The 22821-nt window shown below is 43.6% G+C and overlaps 1 protein-coding gene across 1 annotated transcript in view; it reads right to left on the bottom strand.

Moving 5' to 3' along the window:
- The window catches only part of dve (SATB1_N and homeodomain domain-containing protein dve), a 60108-nt gene that overhangs the window by 26761 nt on the left and 10526 nt on the right, over positions 1–22821 (bottom strand). Inside the window, exon 2 of the mRNA XM_032436170.2 lies at positions 5935–6682. Coding sequence (XP_032292061.1) covers positions 5935–6682 — 748 coding nt within the window. The remainder of the gene's footprint in view (positions 1–5934; positions 6683–22821) is intronic.

Here is a 22821-nt window from a genome sequence, read left to right as displayed (position 1 = left end):
TGTCTTGATAAACACGTGGCAGAGACTTTGAGAGTATAGGTGTGTGTCTGTGTGAGAGTGTATAGGTGTGTGTGTGTGTGGCAGACAGAGCTATGCTAGGATAGATGCCGGCATACCCGACTACTAGTATTTATTTGATTATAAGTCACTGTTGGCTCCGATGGGAGAAAGATGTGGTGCGGAGAGGGGGCAGGGGTCAGAGGAGAAAGCAGGTTTGTTGGCCACATGCGTCGCTGAAGACTTTAAGCTGTTCCTAATGCGCACTGTCTAGTTTATGCACAACACAAAAGGTGACCAAAGGATGCGGATGCGAATGCGAATGCGGATGCGGATATGTATGGGAGTTCCCTTCAGCTCGCCTGGGAGTTTCAGTTTCAGCTGCAGCTGTTGTTCGATTCGATTCGATTGAATTCGATTTGGTTTTGCAGAACATTTAAATCCTTGAAATCTGCAGTTGGAGCTGCCAAGAGGAAGCTGTCGAATTGCCAGTGCGTAGCTAGATAAGGATTAACTGGCTCCAGTTGCTCCTCCTCCTCCTCCTCCTCCTCCTCCGACAACAACTGCAATTGGAGTTCATCTAGAATAGGAAGAGCTGTTGCTGCCAAGTCGGAGGTACCTGTGATGTGGACTTAACTCAATCGGTGGCACCTGCAACTGCAATCCTCTCCAGCTCCAGCTGCTGCTCCCCTTCCGATTGCAGCTTTTTTGTTTGCGCCAAATCCCCTTTTGCTTATAATTCGAAAATGTTGCCTCCTGTTGCTTTTGGCATTTATTTGAATTTGTATCTGAATCTATGCTACGGGCGAACGAGCAACATTTGGGCGACATATTGTGCGTCTATATCATGGGGTTATGCCTTTTTGGGGGGTGGCACAAATCCTTTGCACAGCTTGGAATTTGCGCCGGGCTGCACATGGGCCAAATCCGGGCATGAAGTAAACCGGACCCGACACAAATGCTCTGCTCGAACTGTTGCCCGTTGCCCGTTACCCGTTGTCTAACTCTGTGCATAACGCTTAACACTTAAGCTGCAGCCTGGCACTTGGCACTGGAGCCTGATTCCGTTCATCATATGTATTTTGTATTTGCATTTGTATCTGTATCTACACAGAACTGCAGCTACTTTTGCGACTGATTGCGAAATTTGTGCCACAAACCGACCGACCGACCGACCAGCCGACAATCGCCTCCAGTTCGTCTGCCCTTCGCCCTCTGCCTCCGCCCCCTCAGTAGCAATGACTCCTCTGTATTTGTTGATTACCAGGAAGCTGAGCGACACTCCTGATGATTTAACACAGAACACGGAAAACAGTAGCCGGTAACCGGTACCCGTAACGGACATTCGACTATGGCCTTGCACTTGTTGGGGGTTGGTTACTGCTTTGAGGGTTGCCGGATTATCGACATGTACAGGAAGAAGCACACGGCACAAGGTAATGCATAGTTTTTAAAAGCGCAGATCGAGATCTTAAAGATGAAATCAATTTTTGTTCTCTCTAAATGTGATATGCATATTTCACAGGGCATAAGTTAAAAGGTAAGTATATAGAGATAAAATTGATTTACATAAGAAGAGTTTGATTTGATATTTCTTCGTCCAATTCAATTTCCCAGCAATAAGGCTGGGATAGTTTCAATCTTTTTAAAAGCACAATAATTAGAAGACATGGGACACAGTTCTAAATAACTGGGCTTTAAGCATTTAATTTTCATAATTTTATGTATTCAATAATAAGAAAAATTAAATAAATAAGTAAATAAATAAATTTAGAGATCAGCTGCAGCATTTTTACTTATTGTTCCCATTTATTTCCAAGTTTATTCTATAAATATTAGATATTCGACTTTAAATATCTCAAGAAATGGTTTATGTAAAGGTCATATAAGTGATCTCCTACTCGGCAAATTAAATTATGAATGCCTTTAACAGAAAATTTAAATTGAACCTAACTGAAAGCCACACACACGCACACCTCCACACACACACACACACACACACACAGCCATGCATGCACATGTCGATCCGTTTGGCATGTGCATAATGTGAGGAGAAATCGCGTATTTTTGAATCCTGAGCAGCCGCGTTCGCTTATGCATACAGCAAGAGCCGCCTGGCTTATGTCAGCTGCTGATGCAGCAGCTATAGCTACAGTTCCGTGTACCAAATGGACGGTGACCCTGGCAACTGCAGCAACAATAACAAAGCTCTGCCCAAACAATGTGTGGAGGTCAATTGGGGCTGGATGGGGACTCCGGGCCAGCTGGAGCTCTGGTGAACGCGTTGATCCACAAACGTGTCGTTAATTAAGGCGCAGTGATTTTCAATTGCAGAGCGCGACACAAGCACCGTCTATGTGTATGTGTGTGTGTGTGTGTGTGTTCGGCACGTGTGTGTATATGTGTGCATAAGCTTATATAGGTGCCAGGCAAAGCAGCAGCTGCCCGCCTGCATATTGACAAGTGCGGCCATTGGGGATTTATTAAGGCTAACGTATGAAAATGTTGCATACTAAACGCTGCATAAATCGAATCGAAATCAAAATGCGACAAATAAAAACTGCACAAAATGGAAAGCACAGTAGAATGTGCGTCTGTGTGTGTGAGGGGGTGAGTGGTTGGGTGTGTGTGTGTGTGTGTGAATGGGTGTGCGTGTGTGGGTTGGGGGATAAATATCGTGTTGCGTCGCTGAGCAGCTTAGGCGTAATAAACACACGCACACGAAAACAAACAAACAGATTTACATATAAGACTCATACACTCACAACGCACACACACGCACACATACACGCACACACACACACACACGCAATCGCATGGCAAGGACAATGTTAAATGACAACAGCAACAAGGGTACAAAATAACCTTTCCATTCGCTTGATGCCGTTTTGCTGTGCAAATCCTCAAAATACACTACAAAACACATTACACACACGGACACACACGCACATTCACACACACGCACACACACACACACACACACACACACATATTTGAGTGAGCCATTCACAAATTCAAATCTAACACACGTTTCTATCCAACTATCATGCACATGCCACCTGATCCGACCCTGCCCTACCGCTTCAGGGAGCCGCCTTTCAATTCGTACCAAACCCCATCCCACCCCCTCACACACACATACACACACACACACACATCCCTCCTCCGCAGAGGCAACGATTTAGCCAGCAGCTTAACAGCAATAGGGACGGCAGCAAAATTTTGGCTCAATTCGTAACGTTCCTTCAAATTAAATGCAATGCAAAACGTTTCCAAAAATATGCTCTATGCAAATATTAGCGGATTACCAAAAATATTCCGGAATATGCTGAGCAGTAAAGCGAATTTATGAATGCATATCTAGAGAGAATGATTCCATATATAAGGCAAAGCTGATTACTGGACATCGAATGTGAATATATCAGATGTCTAGGCATCGGACGAGCAATCGGTTAGTCGCTGGCTCAAATCTAGCAACATTTTTTTTATATTTATATTTTTATGAATTTGTTATTCTTTTCTCTCGGATCTGTAGGCGTCGGATTGGCAAGCGGTAAGTCATCGATTCAAATCTAGCAGCATATTTTCCTATTTAGATTTGTCTATAGAATCTTCTCTCTTTCTCCTTCGCTTTCTTTTTCGCATATAAGTAGACCTTATATTCGAGCATTTCTCTACCATTTCTATCTACATATTCTGGGCATACTCATACATATGTCGAGCACTGTAGCTCACTTTGTAAAACTGAAACCTTTCGCTTGGCAATTGAAAACTTACAAACGCTGCTGCCGGAGAGACCATAAATTGGCCATAATACCACAACAACCTGTTGAGCTAAAAGGCAAATACACCCGAAAAAAAAGAGAGCAGCGCGAAAGCGTTGCGTATACGCCGCGAGTGCCGGCACAAGGAGGCGAAGGAATCAACTGAAACTGTCACGCCTCCGCGGCCTTGTTGTTGTAGTAGTTGTTGTTGTTGTATTGGCCACAGACACAGCCACATGGCCAAAATAGCTCCACAAGTGTCTGCTGACGTTCATTTGACGCAACAGCACACAACAACTCTGATTGTGGGTTGGTGGGTGGCTTGGTGTGTGTACTTGTGTATGTGTGTCTCTTCGTGCTCTCGACAGCCACAACCAAAGCAAAACGAATGCTTGTTTGCACACAGAACGAAATGGAGAGAGAGGGAGAGCGAGAGAGGGCGAGCCGTTGCCAGATGGAAGGTAAAATAAATGTTATGAATGCTTCATATGCTTAATCCAGGGGATTTGGATGCATATACGATGAGTTTATGTGTACTTTGTGTGTGTGTGTGTGTGTGTGTGTGAGAGTGTGTGTTGTGTTGTGTCTGTTATGCCAAACAGAACCAAACGAACAGACTCTGTTTGTATTCGTATGCAAAAGGATTTTAGATTCGGCAGCGACAATCTATCTGACAGATACACCAGCTACCAGATACCAGCTACAAGTATCTGTATCTATGTATCTGTATCTGTACATGATTGTGAATGCGTACAGCTAGACTCTTTGTCCATGGCTAAACTAGTATTGATGAACTAAACAAGATTACCGCAGCAGAAGGCCACTCAAAGAAGCGACAACCAGAGGCGGATGTGTGTGAGAGCGATGGAGAGAGGGAGGGGGAGAGTTAGAGAGTGTGTAGCCTGCACATTCTGCGTACGTTCATAACCCGGTTAAAGTTGCACAAATCCTTAAAGCTGCCATGCAACATGGGGCACACACATAATCACCAGTTGCCAGTTGCCAGTTGCCAGTTGCGAGTGGCACAAAAGGCTTCGGCCACTGGCATTTTTATAATGATGTGGTTGCCCCTCTATTATTGAGCGCTCCACAGCGGCTGATACTCTATCGCAACCGGATTAAGGGTATTTGTGTGACGGCACGGAAACAGCAAAGCGAACCCGTCCCCGACCCCTACCCCGACCGTTCGCTGGGCGGGATTTAGGCTCACGGATTTGTGTGATTTATGCAACATTTCGTTCGGCTTTAGTCGCAATTTGATTGCAATATTCCAATACTAAGGGCGGACGCCTCTTCTAATCAGATATGAGGTATATAAATATATTCAAATATATATTTGCTGCCTGCCTCAAAATAGTGGAAACTTTTCTAATTTAATCTAATTAATATTCGAATTTCAACTGGATATAGCACATTATATAAAATGATTTTGTGTAAAGCGATTTATGGTGGGATTTTCTGCGTACACTTTAATGTATTCTATGCTTAGCTGGTATTAAATATCTCATTTGCTAACTGGTTTTATGACGTTGGCTAAAAACTAAACCGCAAAAGCTCTTTTGAAAGCCGTTTAGGCAAATTTATGTAAATTTAAAGGCTTTCAAAATAGTTTAAAAAGTTAACATAATTTTGTCTACACTTCGCTTTCTGCCTCTTTCCTTCGCTCTCTTCCTCCATTTATCTCTTTCTCTCTCGCTCTTTCTCTCTCTCGCTCTTTCTCTATACATCTCTTTCTTGTTCTTTTTCCCTTTCGCTAAACAGCTCTTTCTCGCTCTCTCTCTCTCTCAATCTCCCGCATTTCTCTTACTCATTAACTCAACCTATGTCTTCTTTCTGTGTAAATTGTCTGCAATTCTCTATCTCTCTCTTTCTCTCTCTCCCTTTCTCTCCTTCTCTAACTCTTTATCTAGCTTCCTATTTCGCTCTCCCCACCTGTAAAAAAAGTTCTATATATTTATATTTTTCTAATCCAACTCTAAGCACGTCTATCAATTTAGTTCTCCTTATCTATTTATAATTCTTTTTCTCTAACTGCATTTATTCCGCTTGATTACATTTTCCTACAAATCTCTTCTCTGCATTTCTCACTTTCTCTCTTTCCTTAACCTTAAACAACCTAATGCCTAACAAATTAAACTTATATTTTATTTATATATTTATTTCGGGTACTCACGATTTACTTTGCTGACATCGAAGTCGCGTCGGGATTCCAAGGCCGGATGGCTGAGCAGCTTCTCGGCCTGCTGCTGTGCCTGGACGCCCACGGCCATGCCCAGGGCAGCTGGCGGCAGGCAGGAGATGCTGCCGCGCTCCTCACGCTCCCGCTCCCGCTCGCTCTTCGGTGTCGCCGCCAAGGAGGCATTCTGACTAGAGCCCGCCGAGGAGGACAACGCGTTGCCGCTGCCGGCGTCCGAGTTAAGCAAAAGTTGCTGCTGCTGCAACTGCTGCGATTGCTGCTGCTGCTGCTGTTGTTGTTGTTGTTGCTGTTGTTGCTGTTGTTGTTGTTGTTGTTGGTGTTGTAGCTGATGTTGATGCGGCACCAGGCCCACAGCAGGCGGACTGCCCTCTGTGGAGCGTCGCCCGACGGCATTAGCTGCCTCAGAGCCAGCCTGTTGCTGCTGCTGCTGCTGTTGTTGTTGTTGTTGTTGTTGCTGCTGCTGCTGCTGGTGATGCTGATGTTGCATCTGCAGCTGTGTCAGCTTCTCCTGCACGCCCTGCAGCGAGGAACGTCTGTGCTGCAATTGGCCAAGGCCGGCGCCGGCTTCCTCGGCGATGACACTGTGCGTCGGCGACAGCGAATGCTCCTTCTTGACGGCCATGTCCATCAGGCTGGCGGCAGCCGATGGCGATTTGGCATTGGCATTGGCAGCAGCCACCACAGCCGCCGCATTGGCTGCACGGGTGAGCGCTAGGGCCTGGCTCTGTTTGTGCGAGAAATGAGTACAAATAAGTATCAAAAATTAATGGGAATGGAATCGGAAAAAACGCATCCCGCGGATAAAAGCACTTTTTATTAAATTAATTTAAGTTTTGCAAATATGGTCACACTTTCAATGTTTGATTCTTAATATTAATAGCACTTGACTAGGTTTAGAAAGAAAATGAAAATCTTCAGACGGAATCGAGTTTTCTCTGCATGCTCGTGCCCAACTCCAGCATCGGACTATAACTATTTAAGTGCCTATTGATTTATTTGTCTAGCTAAGTGTTGATTCGGTTTCAATGCGCAAAAATTTCACTTGATTCTTCACTTTTATTCTGTGCACCTAAAAATAACAACCCAAATTTCTATTGTATTGATTGATTAAGTCCACAATGGCCCAAACTCGCATCGATAGTGGCAGCTCTCCAAAGAGTTTGCAAGACTGCAAGCTGCTGACAGGCGTTGATTTCTATTGATTTGTGTGCGCCGCTCGTTTGGGGGCGCCCGATTTGTTTGCTTTCTATAATTTGGCAGGTAATTTGGCGAATCACGAAATTGTCTTTAATGACGCGAGGCTTAAGACTCTACCGAGACGCTCCACTCCCCCCTTGCAGGCCCGCTCCGCGGATCGAACCCAACTCTTTGCCGCTCAGCGGAGCGTAACTAAATTAATGTTTCTTCCAACTCGTCCTCTTTTTTTTTGTTGCATACAATACGCGTTTTATTGGAGCTATTAATAAGCGACTGAAGCATTGAAATCGAGTGGCAAGTGAAAAAGTTGAACCAGCGACCTGCCGACGCTAAGGCGCATAAGCCACGCAGGAGAAATTGACCATGGAGCGCCTAGGGAATCTCTGGAGCCGGGCACCTCAATTATAGCTCGGGCTACCGTTTACCGTTTGATCCTGCTCGTATTTTTTTTTTTTTTTTTGGGCCTGATCTTCGCCTGGCACGCAAGGAATTCCTACACATATTTCTTCTGATATTGGTATTTTTTTTTTTAGCCGCAAAATTATGGTATTCGGATCTGCGCTGATCGTGCGGATAAACTTAAATCGCGCCGATGCGAAGACTGCGAAGGTTGCCTAAGCACCAGAACCATAAACTCGACAGCTTCTGCTCCTGCGCTGCGCTTGCCTCTGGCTAGTTTGTCAAATGCCAGACAAAAACTTGCCACAGCCTCGAATTGCCAAAAATGTGCGGCAAATGCAGCTGAGCATGATAAACTATAAGATACCCTGACAAAAGACATAACTGGATCCCGGTCGAAACATCAAAAAATCTACATAAGGAGTTAATGAACTATGTTCTACTGTCTAATCCTCTAGGAAATTCTTCTTTTAAATTTATATAATTTTATTCTAGTGTCTAATTCAGTCTGCAATTGTGTTTAAATATTTTGCATATAATACAAAATGTATATTAAGTCTTTAATTTTAAACAATTACATGTTAGACGAAGCCTTGCTTATTTCTCTCGGAATGCAGGGTAGAAACTTGTTGTGGAATTTAATAAGAGGTAGCAAATAGTGTGCATCATTTTGGCATGCTGAAGAGCAACCCGATCGAGACGGCGTCTGCTTTCTACAGTAGCCGCATCGAGTTAGCGATCAGCGACAGCAGCCATCGATCTTATGTTATAATCATCGTCAGAGTCTTGCCCAGCCACAAAATTCATTTACGCTTTAATCAATTTCATTCAGGCCAGAGACTGGGACTGGGACTGGGACTGGGACGGAGACTGGAACGGAGCCAAAGTGGAGCTCGAGTCGAGCAGCTTTTTGGCCTAAGGCAACTGCCCGACAATTTCAGCTTACATTGATCTTGGCCGGAGTGCAGCATATTACGACTGCGACGGCGACGGCGACGGCGACTGCGACAGAGACTGTGTCCGGTTGCCCAGTGCCACGCCCCATTGTTGGCTTCTGTTGGCCACATGTCAAAAAATTGACGAAAATTCGATCAAAATTTTAATTGATCGCCCTGCAGTGATGCGGTCTCCGCCAAAAATTGATATCGAGCTGTGCGTAATTTTCGGTTGCCCTCAGCCCCGCCGGCCGACAGACTCGTGTTGTGATTATGTTAATAGAGGTAGTTGCCCGCCGCCCCGCTGGCCCCCCACCCCTCGAGGGCCGGAAACTGAACTGCCAACGGCCAAATCGCATACACCATGTAAGAGAGAGCCCGTCCAGCTGATCCTGTGCCCGCATAATATGCTAATCTTAAAGCTCGAAACTATAAGTAAAGCCTATCAGTGTGCTCCAGATCTGCCGCTGGAGCAACCAGGAGGAATATTAACCTGTCAAAGACCATAATTGACAACGATTAACTTTGTCTTTTGTTCAGACAAAATTTACATTTTTATGGTTCAATAAAATAAATCAGCGCAGAGAAGAAGCAGCCGTAGCCAGGCAGCACAGTGGCTGCGAAAAGTAATTGCAGCACATAATAATCTCGCATTTAATAATCCTCATTAAAGCGCAGCAGCCGCGGCAAAGGGTAGCAAAAAACAAAAAAAAAAACCAAAAACTCGAGAGACAATCTCAACTTGTAGAAATATCACCACCTTGAGGGGCAGGCATCTGGAACCCGGGACTCTGGCCCAAAATTAGAGGGGACCCAACATTTTTGGGTCTGCACAAACTACAAAATTCCAAACAAGCAGCCGAACAAGCTCCAAAAAGTGGTAGCAGGCAGCGCCAAAAGAGGGGCGCGAGGGAGCTGGGAGCACAGTCAGGGGGCACTCTCGCATCAATCGATGATATGATGAGCTGACGTTTGGGTTGACGTTTGCTTGTCGTCAATACGTCGCCCTAATAACACGTCGCAACAGGTAGTCCCCGGCCATCAAGAGCAAAAGATACACAGATGCAAGAGCTAAAGATATACAGATACAGATACACACACACACACACACACACACACACAGATACATTTTGGGGCGCTACGGAATTTCAGCAATTGCATGAAAAATATGAAATTAGTTGGCTGCGGCTGCGATGTGTGGAAAAAGTCGTCAAACTCAAACTCAAACTGAAATTCAGACTCGGCAGTCTCCGCAGTCTTCAATCTCTGTCTTCAGTCTTTGGTTTCTTCTGCGGCTACTGGATTTTTAATGTGTTTTAATCATTCGAGCAGTTGCTGCCTGCCCCAGTTGAACTTCCCCCTCCATGCCCTGCAAGCACTCCGCGTCCAGCTAAATTGTTTTTTATTATCGAGTGCGCGTTCGCTGTGGCGATTTTCATCTCTCTGATCCTTGTGCACATCGTGGCACATTCCATTCGGGCTATAAATCGTGCGGGCCTGGCACCATGGCGCTGCTTCTGCTGCTGCTTTGTCCCTTGTCCTTGGCAATATCACATTTGATTTACCAGCCATAGGCATTAATTGTTTTTGTGTCATTTAATCAGTTTTCAAGCGACTGCTGCGTGATGTGAATTCTGATTGTAGTTGCAAAAATCATCGACTGATCGATCGATCGATCGGTCAGTTAGTCTGGCAGTCAAGTAAGTGGAGCTCCATTGGGGCAATAGATCAGACCGTGTGCATAGATTAGCCAGAAGATTCTTTAATTTTGGCGATCGTGTGAGTTCTCTAATTAGTTGTCATCGATTTTTATAACTAACAGATAAAATTAATCAATTGATCGTGAGATCGTTTGTTTTGAGCTATGGATTTCTTTCGAATTCACGCTCGTGTTATGATCTAGTTACTGGTCGTGTGATCATGTGGGTTATTCAATCAATTTTGGTTCGAGTTTCGGTTGATATTGGGACTAACGCTTTAAGATCTGTACTGTAGATAGTGATCTGTTGCTGATCTAGTTCCCAGTGATTGTCTGATGGTGTGGGTTCTTACAATTGTACATTTATTTTTCTTATCTAGGCTAACCGTTCGTGTGATCATGTGATCGTGTGGCTGGCTTTTTCAATAATTTATCATGGCTCGAATTGTAAATTGAAATGTGTGCGCAGCTAAAACTGAACCCAACATGAGCAGATAAGCTGCTCAATCTTCCGGTGATCGTTTGATCGTGTGAGTTCCTCAATTAGTTGTCATAGCTAACATGGATTCTAATTGCACAGTTGTCACTGTCACTTAACGTGTTGCTGTCGTGTCGTCTGTCAGCCGGAGTAGGCGTTGATCGTCGATCGTCGATCGAGCAGCGAAGATCGTTGAATCTTGTGATCTTAATCGCTGACGGAGACAAGTTTTGCAGCGCAGCGCAGTGCCTACCAGTTCCATTGACATTCCTGCTTGTCTGAGATTATGTCTGCTTTAGACTTGTCTGGCTCTGGTTTACTTTTTGCCTGGTTTGTTTTATTTTATCTTGTTTTTCGTGGCCAATGGGCCGGGCAGCTACCACAGCGATCTTGGCAATACCATTACCATTGGCTGGGCTGGTTTTGGCCTTTTGCGGCCGCAGCGTGCGTTTTTGTGATTGGGTGTTGGGCCCGTTTTTATGCTCTTCGGCCTGTCTGTTATTAATTATCAACGTCGCAGACGCCCAGACGATCATCGTCTTCGTCATCAGCTGAAATTCCCAAGCGGTCAGAGCACAGTTTGTTGCGTTTTGGGGCATGCGGCATTTGGCATTCGGCATTCGGCTTTTGCGCAAAATATCATTTTCGTTGGCCTCAGAGAGCATCTCAGTTTCTTTCTTGCCATCAGCTTTGCCTTTTGGTAATTTGTATGAGATATTTGGAATTTCTTAACATTTGCCATTTATGTGCAGCTCCAACTTCAACTCCAATTCCAGCTCCTTTTGGCATGCCCTTAACGAAATTGTGATTAAGTGTTTCAATATTGAAGTGACGAAAGGCCCAGCTTGCTGATTGCCGGGGCTTTCCAGCAGTATCGACTTTTTGGGATACTCAGATTCTCTCTTCGTCTCCTGGCCTGGCTAGGAGCTGTAGCTGAAGCGAAAACGATGGCGAACATCGTCGTGCAAAATAATTAAAAATCAGCAAACGTTTTGCTCCTTGCCCCGGCACGACGCCCGCGCGTCTGTGAGTGCGAAAAAACGCCATTTAAAGATGCCACAAAGCCGCAGATAAGCAGAGTCAGAGACAACGACATAGAGAGCGAGATGGAGAGCGCGAGAAAGAGAGGGCGATTGAGTAACTGAGTGAGAGGCAAACCGGTTGACAAAATGCGTGGCTGTGTCTCCTCTCCGGGTATGCGATCCGATCAAAAGAATGTTTACCAAATTACGCAGCAGTAGCCGCTACTGCACCAGCAGTAGGAGCTACTGCAGCAACGGCAGCGACATTTAATTATATTTCTGGCGATTTTATTTTACTGCCGGGTTTTTGGTAATGCTGCTGCCGCATTAATGATGACTTGGCCTGAATTGCCGGCCAATACACTCAATAATAACAATAATCATAAAGGCTGCGCAGAAGGCAGCCCAATCGGCACTGGCATGCCCCTGTCCATGTCCATGTCCATGTCCATGTCCATGTCGTTGTTCATGTCGTTATCCATGCTCATGTCCATGCCCATGTCCAGGCCTTGATTATGCGCGCGTTCGCGTCGCACGTCGCCTGCTTCAATTGCTCCCAGCTCCCAGTGCCCAGCTCCCTTTGCCCAGCTCCCGCTGCCCAGCTCCATTTGCCATCTCTTCAGGCATCTGCAGGCTCATTATTTCTACTCGCCAGCGTTGGGCATTAATTTGAGATCATTGCTACTGGTCCTACTGCTACTGCTGCTGCCACAGCTACTGCTACTGCTGCTGCTGCCACAGCTACCGCTACTGCTGCAAGTGCGATCGATGTGGCGGGCAGGCCGAAGGTGTCGAGTGCTTGAAATGTTTTAAATACAAAAATTAATAAAGCTCTCTCGTGCCATAGCGCAATGTCTGCTGGCATTTTTCAATTATAAGCCAGACCACAGTCTGGCAAATTATTAACTTAACACTTTGTCACATCAGATCGATTTGTAGGGCATATTTAAACAGGAAATGTTTCAAACTAGGCTAACTTAAAATATATCACAGTTTCAGCTCATGTAAAATAGATTTATATAGATATGTTTATTGGGAAATTGGTTTTCATATTTCCAAAATAAATTTACAACATTGAGTTATTAAAATTGGCTGCTATAAATTAATTTTAGTCATTAGTTTTCATATTTAAAAATAATATAAAGCTTCGAGTGCTTTAATACATGTACTTGTATTACAAATAATATATGCAATCAAGCTGTAAATTAGTATTAAAGCTATAAAAATCCAAAGCTTTAATTAGTGTAAATTGCTCTGCGAACCTTATTAAAAGCTCACTTAATGCTTTATTTGGCTTAAAAGCTTCTTAAATGATTGTTCTACGCTAAGAAGCTTTGCAAATTAAATTAATTGTATTCAGAATCAGGTACAGAAAAATGTACAAATAGTGGACTTTGTGGAACTATGCAAAGGTGTTTCCATCATTTTATAAACGGTTTCTTAGTTATTTCAAAGCGACTTGGCCTTAAGCAAAATAAATGACTGCGACTTGTCTTCGACGTTTGCTTTTGGTCTCAATATTTTTGTGTACCGTTGGCTCAGCCCAGCTAACAGCTGACAGCTGAGCACAGCTTAAAGGCGGGCAGGAACTGGGCAGGTACAGAGACAGTCACAGACCGTTGGCAGGCAATACCTGTGCACCACTGTGCACACTGGGGCAACTTTGTCAACTCGTTCTGGCATATGTAGGTGCCCTTGCCAATGCCAATTACAATTTCAAGTTCAACATGGCGGGCGGCATAAATTGTGCTCGCGGCACCCTAGTCTGCATTTTATCTCTCTTTTTCTGTCTCTCCCTCTCTCTCTCGTTACTCTATTCTCTATACGCTGTTTGCAGCCCGTTGTCATTTCCCTGGCCAAACTGAAACTCGTTCAACTGTGACTCTTGGACGGTCGCTGCATTTGCGCGCCGCTAACTTTTCACATGTGATTGTGATCCTGGCCAGGGACCAGGAACTAGGGACCAGGGCCAAGGGGATGTGCACGTCCAAAAAGTTGCCTTTGGCCCTCTGTTGCGCTTGAGGAATTCCTCGCACAAAATTATTAGTTACACATATGCTGGTGCCCGGCCTCTCTCCCTCGCTCCCTCGCTCCCTAATTCTCTCTTTCTCTCTGGCTGAGTGTGTGTGGGTTTCTCCAATTATAAGTCAATTAAATAGGTTAGCATTTATACAAGTTAGAAATAAAAGGCAAGGGACACATTTTGTCAAGCCCGAATGAGCAGCAGTAAATTTATGAAGTTGACTTCTCACAGGATCAAAAAACCGAGTAGCATCCCGGCACGGCACAACCGGGTCAACCCCTAAAACCCAGTTGACAGGACACTTTCTTTGCGAGTCATTTAAATGATCTGGGAATGTTGTTATGACAAAACCAACTGCGCCTCGCTTCAGACTCGACTGACAAATAACCCCCGACAAGTTATTGACTATCGCAAAAACTAATTTGTTAGGATAACTGCGAGCTCTGCTTCCTCTTCCTTATGCTATACACTGTGTATAAGAAATGCATTCATTACTAACTGCGTTCTTTATAGTGCGATCCTCAAGAAGTTGTCAGAGATTAAAAACATGTGGAATACAAATGTGTTTAATTGCAAAAACGAATGAATCTATCTTAAAAGATGTCAGTTTTGCGAGGATGATAGGGGAGATTTTCGAAAAATGAACTAATTCCTCTCGGCATATACTATAAGAAGCTAAACACAAAATTTGATGCAACTAGCTCTAATCATTTTCGAGCTAAGCTTAAATTTTGGAACAGCATCAACTATAGATTGAAGTAGAATACCTCGATGCACACCTGGCTGAAAAAGGTCGGCTTGAGATGCGAACAGCGGGGTCGGCTTGTTGTGTAATGGTCTGATACACAAATCAGTGCACAATCAGTGCCTGGCTGTGTGGCATATATATTCTATTTGTCAATCAATAAGGCCACATTCAATAACGCAATGTGGCACTGATTGCCCCGATGCCGACGAATGGCTGTCGATCTCACGGCGTTTGTTGTTTTCCATCTTTTGAGAATCATGCAAATTCTCTGGCACGAGAGATTGCGTCTTCCACCAATTGTCTCATTGATCAATCATTTAAGCAAATATCAGAGCAATCAAAAGTGATCTGCGAGAGCCTAATCGACACCCAGAGCGTAGGCACTGACAGGGGAGCGGGTTAAAGGGGAAGGCGCCAGTTCTAACTACTGGCAGCAAGTGGCAGCAAACGATTTTAATTCAATCGCACCAATTGAGCTTTAAGATAGTCAACAGCTAGCCGAGGCGCCCCAAAAAGCGCCTGGCATTGGGCAATTAACACGAATATAAATACAAGCACACAAATACACACATATATATATAGCATGTGGTATATATAGCATGAAAAGCGTGAAAAGCGAGCGAATAATGAAAGGCAAAAACTTGACAATTTGCGTCACAGCCGAAGCTCTCGACCCCCTCAGAAGAATGTTGCTTTGCATTTCTTTCTGCTTGCCCCCACTAATCTGTTGGGGTCAATCGATGTTAAGTAGAATCACGAATACCAAATTAATTGATGCTGATATATATGTGTATATATATATTTATATATACATAACACCATGATGGTGCCTGCTTCTTGATCTGCTCGTCGCTGCAATGTCATGAGCTTCAGTTGATCAGGCAGCGCCCCTTGCAACGGAGATGTATGTCAATCTGTGGCATATATCTAACACGCTTGTGAGTGTGCGTGTGTGTGAGTGTCAAACGGGTAAATAATACCCAGTTCATGTTTTGAATTAATTTTAATTGAGATTCATTTGTAAGCAATCAGTTAGATTGTTCAGTTGACGCGCTTAAGATGACGATTCTCTCTGATTCTCTGAAGCAATCGCTGTGGCTAGGGGCAAGGGCGTGTGGCAGGCGTATATATATATATATTGTTTTATTTTTTATTTATGTTTTATTTAATGCTGGATTTGGTGACCTTGCCTTAACATAAACATTTTTTGACTGCCTCGAGCCTCGGGATATTTAAAAATAAATAGGAAATATGAAAGAAAAAAGTTATTAGGAAATTTATACTAGAAACATAGAGTGTTAAATAGAATGGATAAAGAGATATTGAGGGGGAAATCAGCGATCCACTGGGGAAAATTTATAGCCTGAGTACTTATTCACATGCTTATATCTATGTCCTGGCTGGGCCGTGTCTTGCTTGACTAACTGTTGAAATTGTTTAAGACTAATTTGGCATATCCTTTGCTGGGCTGGCTTTATGCTTCATGGATTGGCATGTGAATGCAACAACAAATGCAATGCGCAATTAAACACACACACATGAGGAGGGTGTGTGTGTGTGTGTGTGTGTACTAAATGCCCAGCTAAATGGCATAGCTGATACCTCGTAATTAATAAAACACGCCAACAATCATAATTGAAACATGTCGCTTAGCGCCAAAGCGCTCGTTGCAGCAACACGTTGCAACAACAACAATAACAACAACAAAAACAAATTCTACTGCTGCTGCACAATATCAAACAATCTTAAACTTAACAAGCCAAAACACAAACACCTGCCACAAGGCAAACTTGCAACCTGTGCCACACCCAACCCGCCGCCCCCTTGCCCTTGTCAACGCCCCAATGGCAGGCAACGGCAGCGCTTCGCCACCCCCGCCAACAATGTGTGCCCCTCAACAATGTTGCCCCATCCCCCCCTTCCACTTAAGTGTGTGTGTGTGTCTGTTGCATCTATTAGCTACTTGGCAGGCAGCAGAATACCAGTTGCTGCTGTTGCACGTGAGGCAGGCCCAACAATTGGCCCCAACAGCCAGTGGAACGTGCGGCCAGCCAATGCAATTAAGCTAAAAATGTGAAAAATACGAGTAGCCCGGCAACAACAACAACAACAACAAGAAGAACAACAATGATGATGATAGCCGACGGCATAGCTGCGAGCAGCTGGAGGCATGCCACAGCATCTCTGTGGCAAGCAGCACTCGTGTCTGCCACAAAATGCACGCACAGAAATTGACAGACCGATTAAATAAGAAATTAATTTAAACTCAACTGAATATAAGCAGAATAAATTTTAGTATAAACCACAGAAAATAGCAAAAATTAGTTTAAATAATTGACAAATAATTATGCAAAAAAAAAAAACAAACAAAGAACATTTTACACAACAATTTCTCTCAGTGTACAGCGCATTGAATCGTTTGCGATACATCAATTTGCTGCTCTTATCTGATTTTGAATAATTATAAGTGTAATTTTAGAATATTAAAATTTAATTATGATATTAATAATAGACGCAGAGCTGAATATTTATATGAGAATTTAAATGCAGAGAAAAAGTTAAGAGTGTTTAGCAAAAGCTTTTAAAATTATGAAAAAAAAACTAACAACTTAATCAATTTGGAAAATGTATCATATTCATAATTTTCGTTTGATTCAATGGAAGATTTTATTATTTTCAGATTCTATTAAGTTAACTAAACTTTATACCCGAAATGAAAAGATAGAAATGTCAGAGTTTATGGCAAAGCTTTTAAAAGCATTTGTTTAAAAGTTAAATTTTGATAAATAGGGAAATAACTGTTAATTTATTATTTTGGTTCAGCTGAAATGTTTTATTAGCTATTGTTTTAAGATGCTGTACTCCATAATGCCCAATCCCGTCCCCCCAGCAACAGCAGAAGTAAACAGAGTACACTCGCAAGATTAGGCTCGGTTCGCTTTATCAATTGGGTCATTTGAACAGCTGTGCGCGGGCGCAGGAACTTGGCTCTTCCTGCGGCTGCAGTTGCAGTTGCAGTTGCAATTGCAGTAGGTGTAAGACACAGGGCAAGACAATAAGAAAACAGGAAGCAGCCGGAGCAGAGGGCAAAGACGGAACCCTCCGCATTGACAGTGGGACAGGTAACGGCAGCGTGTGGCGGCAACTGGCCGCGTGCAGCGTGCCACACAGAATGTGTGCAACGCGATAGCCGAGAGCCCTACATAGATAACGAGCTGCAAGACAGAGGGCCTCCCGTATCCTGCGACCTGCTGCTATTCAAGTGGAAAGCGGCAACAGCAGTTGCAGGCCAAAATGTGTCAAGGACGAGCGCCACAAAAGGCGGCCGCCCCAGTTGACAGTTGCCAGTTGCCAATTGTCCTGCCAGACAATGAGATCCGCCCACGGCCCACTCCAAAAAAAAATAAACAGAGAAAACAACTCAAAAAATCAACCGCAAAAATTGACCGGAAGCACTTATTAATTTGCTATTAGCGATAGACAGACAGGAAGTTAACTTAATTTGTGGCAAAAAAAAAACAAGCAGAAATGAGAAAAAAGCACAGGATATGGCGGCAGACAGGACACACATGTGACATCAAAGGTTGGCCGTTTTTATTTGGCCTTGTTTTGGCTTTTACTTTTGGCCAAATGCTTAGCTTTTACCGTTTTTGGCATTAGCCGCGGCCCTTGATTAGATCAGTCTAGGCCAGCGGCGGCAGCTGAGTCCAATTAAAATATTTGCCAATTCTGATAGACGATAGGGGACTTCCTGGCCCGGCTAGAGTCTGGTCTAGCAGGGAGCTCCAGCTCCGACTCCCCAAAAGTACTTCTACTTCATTTGTGGGCCTTTTGTTTTCACTTTTTTATTTTTAAAGAGAGCACAAGGGGCAGATCGCAGGCAAGCGATAAAGATAAAAACAGAAAAAGACAAGAACGAAGCGAGTATCTACAGCCCGCCGAAGATTGAATGCCCTATAACATATGTGTAGACGTTCTTTTCCAATTGCTTATTCCTATGGGAACCATATAATAAAGTAGACCCATCTGATATGAGTTTAAAGAAATTTTAGTAGAATGAAGCTGTGTTTTAATAACAGAAAAGTCTGCCATATAAAAAGTTATTTCTTCGGGAAATAAATACCAAGGTCGAGCAAGAAAGTTTCAAAGAAACAGACAAACAAAAGGACATATCTATATCGACTCGACCTGATCATGCATATGTATATATTCTTGACGGAGATATGTACGTTACACAATTGATGACAAAATTATAATATACCCTAAAAGAGTATAGTTAGAGCAACAACAAGAGTCGTTAATGATAAAACCAAATGACGAACAGCCCTCGCCTCGACGGGGGCGATTAGAGTCTGTAGATCTGAGTGTGTGTGTGTGTGCGCGTATGTGTGTGTGTTGCTTGTCTGCACCTTGGCTTACAAGTTCCCGTTTTTATTGCCAACACACACACACACACATACAAAGACAGGAAGCACTCGGCCAGACAATGGCAGCGGGCCCAAGGCTCTAGCAGGCCCGCAAAAATGAGGTGCGAGCTCTCGATTTTAAGATTATCATATCAGAGTATCTGAGCTGCGCCCCTGTACCCCGTCTCTGCCGCTGCTCAGAGCACCCCTGCAGCAACAGCAGGCAGAGAAGTGTAACCTACTTCTGAGCGAGGAGTCGTCCTTTTGGCGACTGCTGCTCCTGCTCCTGTTTCTGTTGCTGTTCCTCTTTCAGTTGCAGCTGAAAGTGAAACCCGGCGGCAGGAAGCACGCAGCGTACAGCACGTGCGCTTCTCTCTCTCCTAACTATAACAATTTTTTGCTTCTTGTTTTTTTTTTTGTATTTTTCTTTTCTTTGGAATACTTAAGATGTGCGCGTAATTACCGCTAGACACGCTTCCGGTGTCAAACAAATTTGCCAATTTCAGCATAAGAAATAAAGACATTTTGTCATTTAGTCAAATATTTTTGAAATATATCGACGTATTTATTTGGAAACATATTTAAAAGTGAAAAAGTCTGGGCTCGTTAAATGGGGGGCAGGCCGCTTGGCCTGGCCATAAAGCTACATAGTTGGTTGCAAGCGGAGTTGGGCGCTAGCGCTTAATAGTTTCAACATGTGCCGCCGAGACACACAATTGGGCAATAAAATTAATTCACACCAAGAAACGCATTAAACGCAGTGTAGCAGCAGCAGCAGCAGCAGCAGCAACAAGGTGCCACTTGCCACATTTGCTGACGCTGCTGTTGCTGCAACATTTTCGCACGCATAACTCGCAACTCAAGTTGCCACTTGCCACTCGGCACTTGCCACTTGGTGGCATGTCGCGTGCCACGACGCTCCATAAGCGTCGCATTTGTGGCATGCCCCCAAATGCAGCATTGCATTTTAATTGCCACCTTTTTATAGGCATGTTGTGGCATCTGCCACCCATTTCTATGCCTAATGCTGCGCGCACTTGAAACCGCATTTGGGCAGCTGACCTCGCATCTTGCCACATGTGGCAAGTACAGCCGAAATTAAGCCAATCAATTGGCTGGCGACCTGCCTGCCGCAACTGTCAGCAAATGCATTAAAATGTTATTCACAATTGCAGATACAAATGCACAGATACGGATACAGATACAAATGCAGATGCAAATGCAGATACTTTCGCCCTTTTTAGTGCTTTTTTTACGACTTCAGGAAGTTCGACGCCAGCTTTATATGTATATATATATATATATATTGCACATTGCCCAGATCTGTTGCCCAATAATAATTTTAATCGTTTTTGAGGCACAGCAAATTTTTTTTCCACAGCGCAGATATTTAATTAAGCATATCTCAGTCCTTAAAAATAATAATACTGACGTACGCTCAACTATTAATTTTTTACAGATAATAAATTATCGTTAACTGGTTATTAATCAGTTTAAAATGAAATTTATTCGATATATGCTAATATGATAATTGTGATATGTAATAGAACAGCAAAAGAAAAAGTTGCTGGTATGATTCAAGGTTTGAACCAACTTTATCAAGCTATAATATAAATGTAGCTTATATTGAAGTTACATAGACATGACCTTTACATTTAAGGTTAGGTCAGGAGTAATTCCATTATCAGAAACTATTTCGCAGCAAGCGCTGAAAGCGCCAATTTATTGTTACTGCTTCTTCTTTATCAGGCCAACTTGATCTAGTCTTAAAGCAACCCCACATTGACTTGTTCTATGAAAACAGAAAGTGCGTCCTTTTTTTTTTTTTGTAAGGCCAACTTGCACAATTTGAGCTCACCTGTTGGGCATTCCGGAACAGGTCAGCAGTTGCGTCTTATTAATTGCCCTCTCCTAGCTGTCGTTTTTTTTTCTTCTACTTCTTCTTTTCTTTGTTTTTAGACTCTGCCATTTGGCCAGTTTTTCAGTGCCTGAATTTCCTCATGGCGTTTTTCCTCAATGCTTCCCGCTCTTTTTTTGTCGTCGTTTTTTTTTTGTTTTTGTTTTTTTTTTTTACAATGGGTTAACGTTAACCCACACACAACACAACACAACACACGCACATTGCTCACTTCCCTGGCTGTGTGTCCGTTTAGCTCGATTACGCTTCCGGTTGATGGGTGCCCCCTTCCCCCTCTCCCCGCTCCTTCTCCCTCTCAGCCAAATGCTGTTTGCTTCCTACTTTTTACTTGCGCTTGCCGCGTCGTCTCCCTGGCTGCGATCCTGCGTCCATTGCAGACAGAATGACACAATTCTGTGTTGTCATCTGCCCCTGTCCCTGCCCCTGGCCCTGTCCCCTTGTCCCCTTGTCCCCCTGTCCTCTTGTGCCTACCAACGAGCGAGCCAAGACAAAACGCTTGCAGCAATTGCGAGTTGCCGCCGTTTCCTCTCACATTGCGCCGCATTGTCATTAGCCTGCGAGTGCGTGTGTGTGTGTGTGTGTGTAATGATCGTGGCAATTAGCTATGAGTGTATGTGTGTGTGCGTGTTTGTGTGTGTGTGTCTGAAGGCGAATCCATTGTGATTGCAGCGAGCTGCAAACATAAATTACGGGATAATCCGACATAAGCGCATTTCCATGATCTGCTCCGGTTGCAAGTGAGTGTGTGAGTGTATTCGTTTGACTGCGAGTATTCGACTGAATGAGTGAGTAGCCGTGCGTGTGAGAGAGTCTGTGTGTCAAGCACTCGTTAAATGCTGACAACTTCCTGCCACAGCAATGGTTATGGAAATGGCAATGCGATTCGAAACTGAGCACCAACTGCTAATTAGTTTGTTTGCCTCTGTCATTTGCAATTGCCTCAAGCGACATCAAACTAAATGGCACAACACGGCTCAGATTAGCTGACATTCACACACAGCCCCCTCCCCCCCTATCTTCCCCCATCCGCCACCCTCTTTCACCTCACCACATGGATTAGGTTTAGCTAACACGCAAAGTTTAGCTATGGCATATCGTGTGTCCACATCGATAAGCCGGGCCGAGAGTCCAAAACCCACGATTTGACATGCGACCGGCCAACTGAAAGGTTGCAATTGGTTCAGCAATTGATTTGTTTTCTTTATGTTGTGCGCGTTAACCATTGAAAGATGTAAAAGGGGTATAATGATTGAGTGAATGTGTTTGTAACAGGCAGAAGGAAACCTTAGAGCATCGATTGGGACTGTCTGTCCATCGCGTATTTAGATAAATATATATTCTCTTATATCATACGCCGATTAAGTTTGTAATTTCCTTCGATAATTCCGACCATGTTTGTGAAATCGATAAATATCGATGGTTCGACAATTTAAAGAGCTGGATACATTAAACATCAAAGTATTCCTTGCCTTATTAAGAATATTTCACGTTTTAGAGCTCTCGTACTTCCCACATTCCTAAGACTTTTATCATATTAAAGTTCGGGGTATTTCCTAGTCGAGCACTCCTCACCACAGCAGTTTTGTTTTTGGGTTCGTGTCGAACACGCAAAGTGCCAGCGACGATGACGTTGGATTTGAGTGCATTGAGGCGTTGGTGTTGCTTGGCTCGTCACATTGGCCGCAACGCTTTGCCCAACGGTCACTTAAGTTTGCTTTTCGACCCTGAGCAAATAGCATGCATATAGACTTAGATACACACAGATATGTACATATATCCAACCGCCAGCAAGGCAAAAGAAAAGCCAATTTAATTGGCATGTAAAATCAAAGAATGCTAAAGCAATTTCTCAGTGTCTTTAAGAATTTATCGACATTTTGCAGAAGAACTTATCGATAAACATAAAAATAGGATTAAAGTCTCCTTTCTTGTATATAGAAAGAAAATTATATGTTAATATAATGTAATATTCTCTTTTGTTGTGGTTGTAAAAGCAAATTGTATAATATCGACTAGAATTAAAATGGTATCTACATTT

This window comes from Drosophila virilis, chromosome 5 (genome assembly GCF_030788295.1).
Source record: "Drosophila virilis strain 15010-1051.87 chromosome 5, Dvir_AGI_RSII-ME, whole genome shotgun sequence".
NCBI lineage: Eukaryota > Metazoa > Arthropoda > Insecta > Diptera > Drosophilidae > Drosophila > Drosophila virilis.
This window is presented reverse-complemented; position numbering and strand designations above follow the sequence as displayed.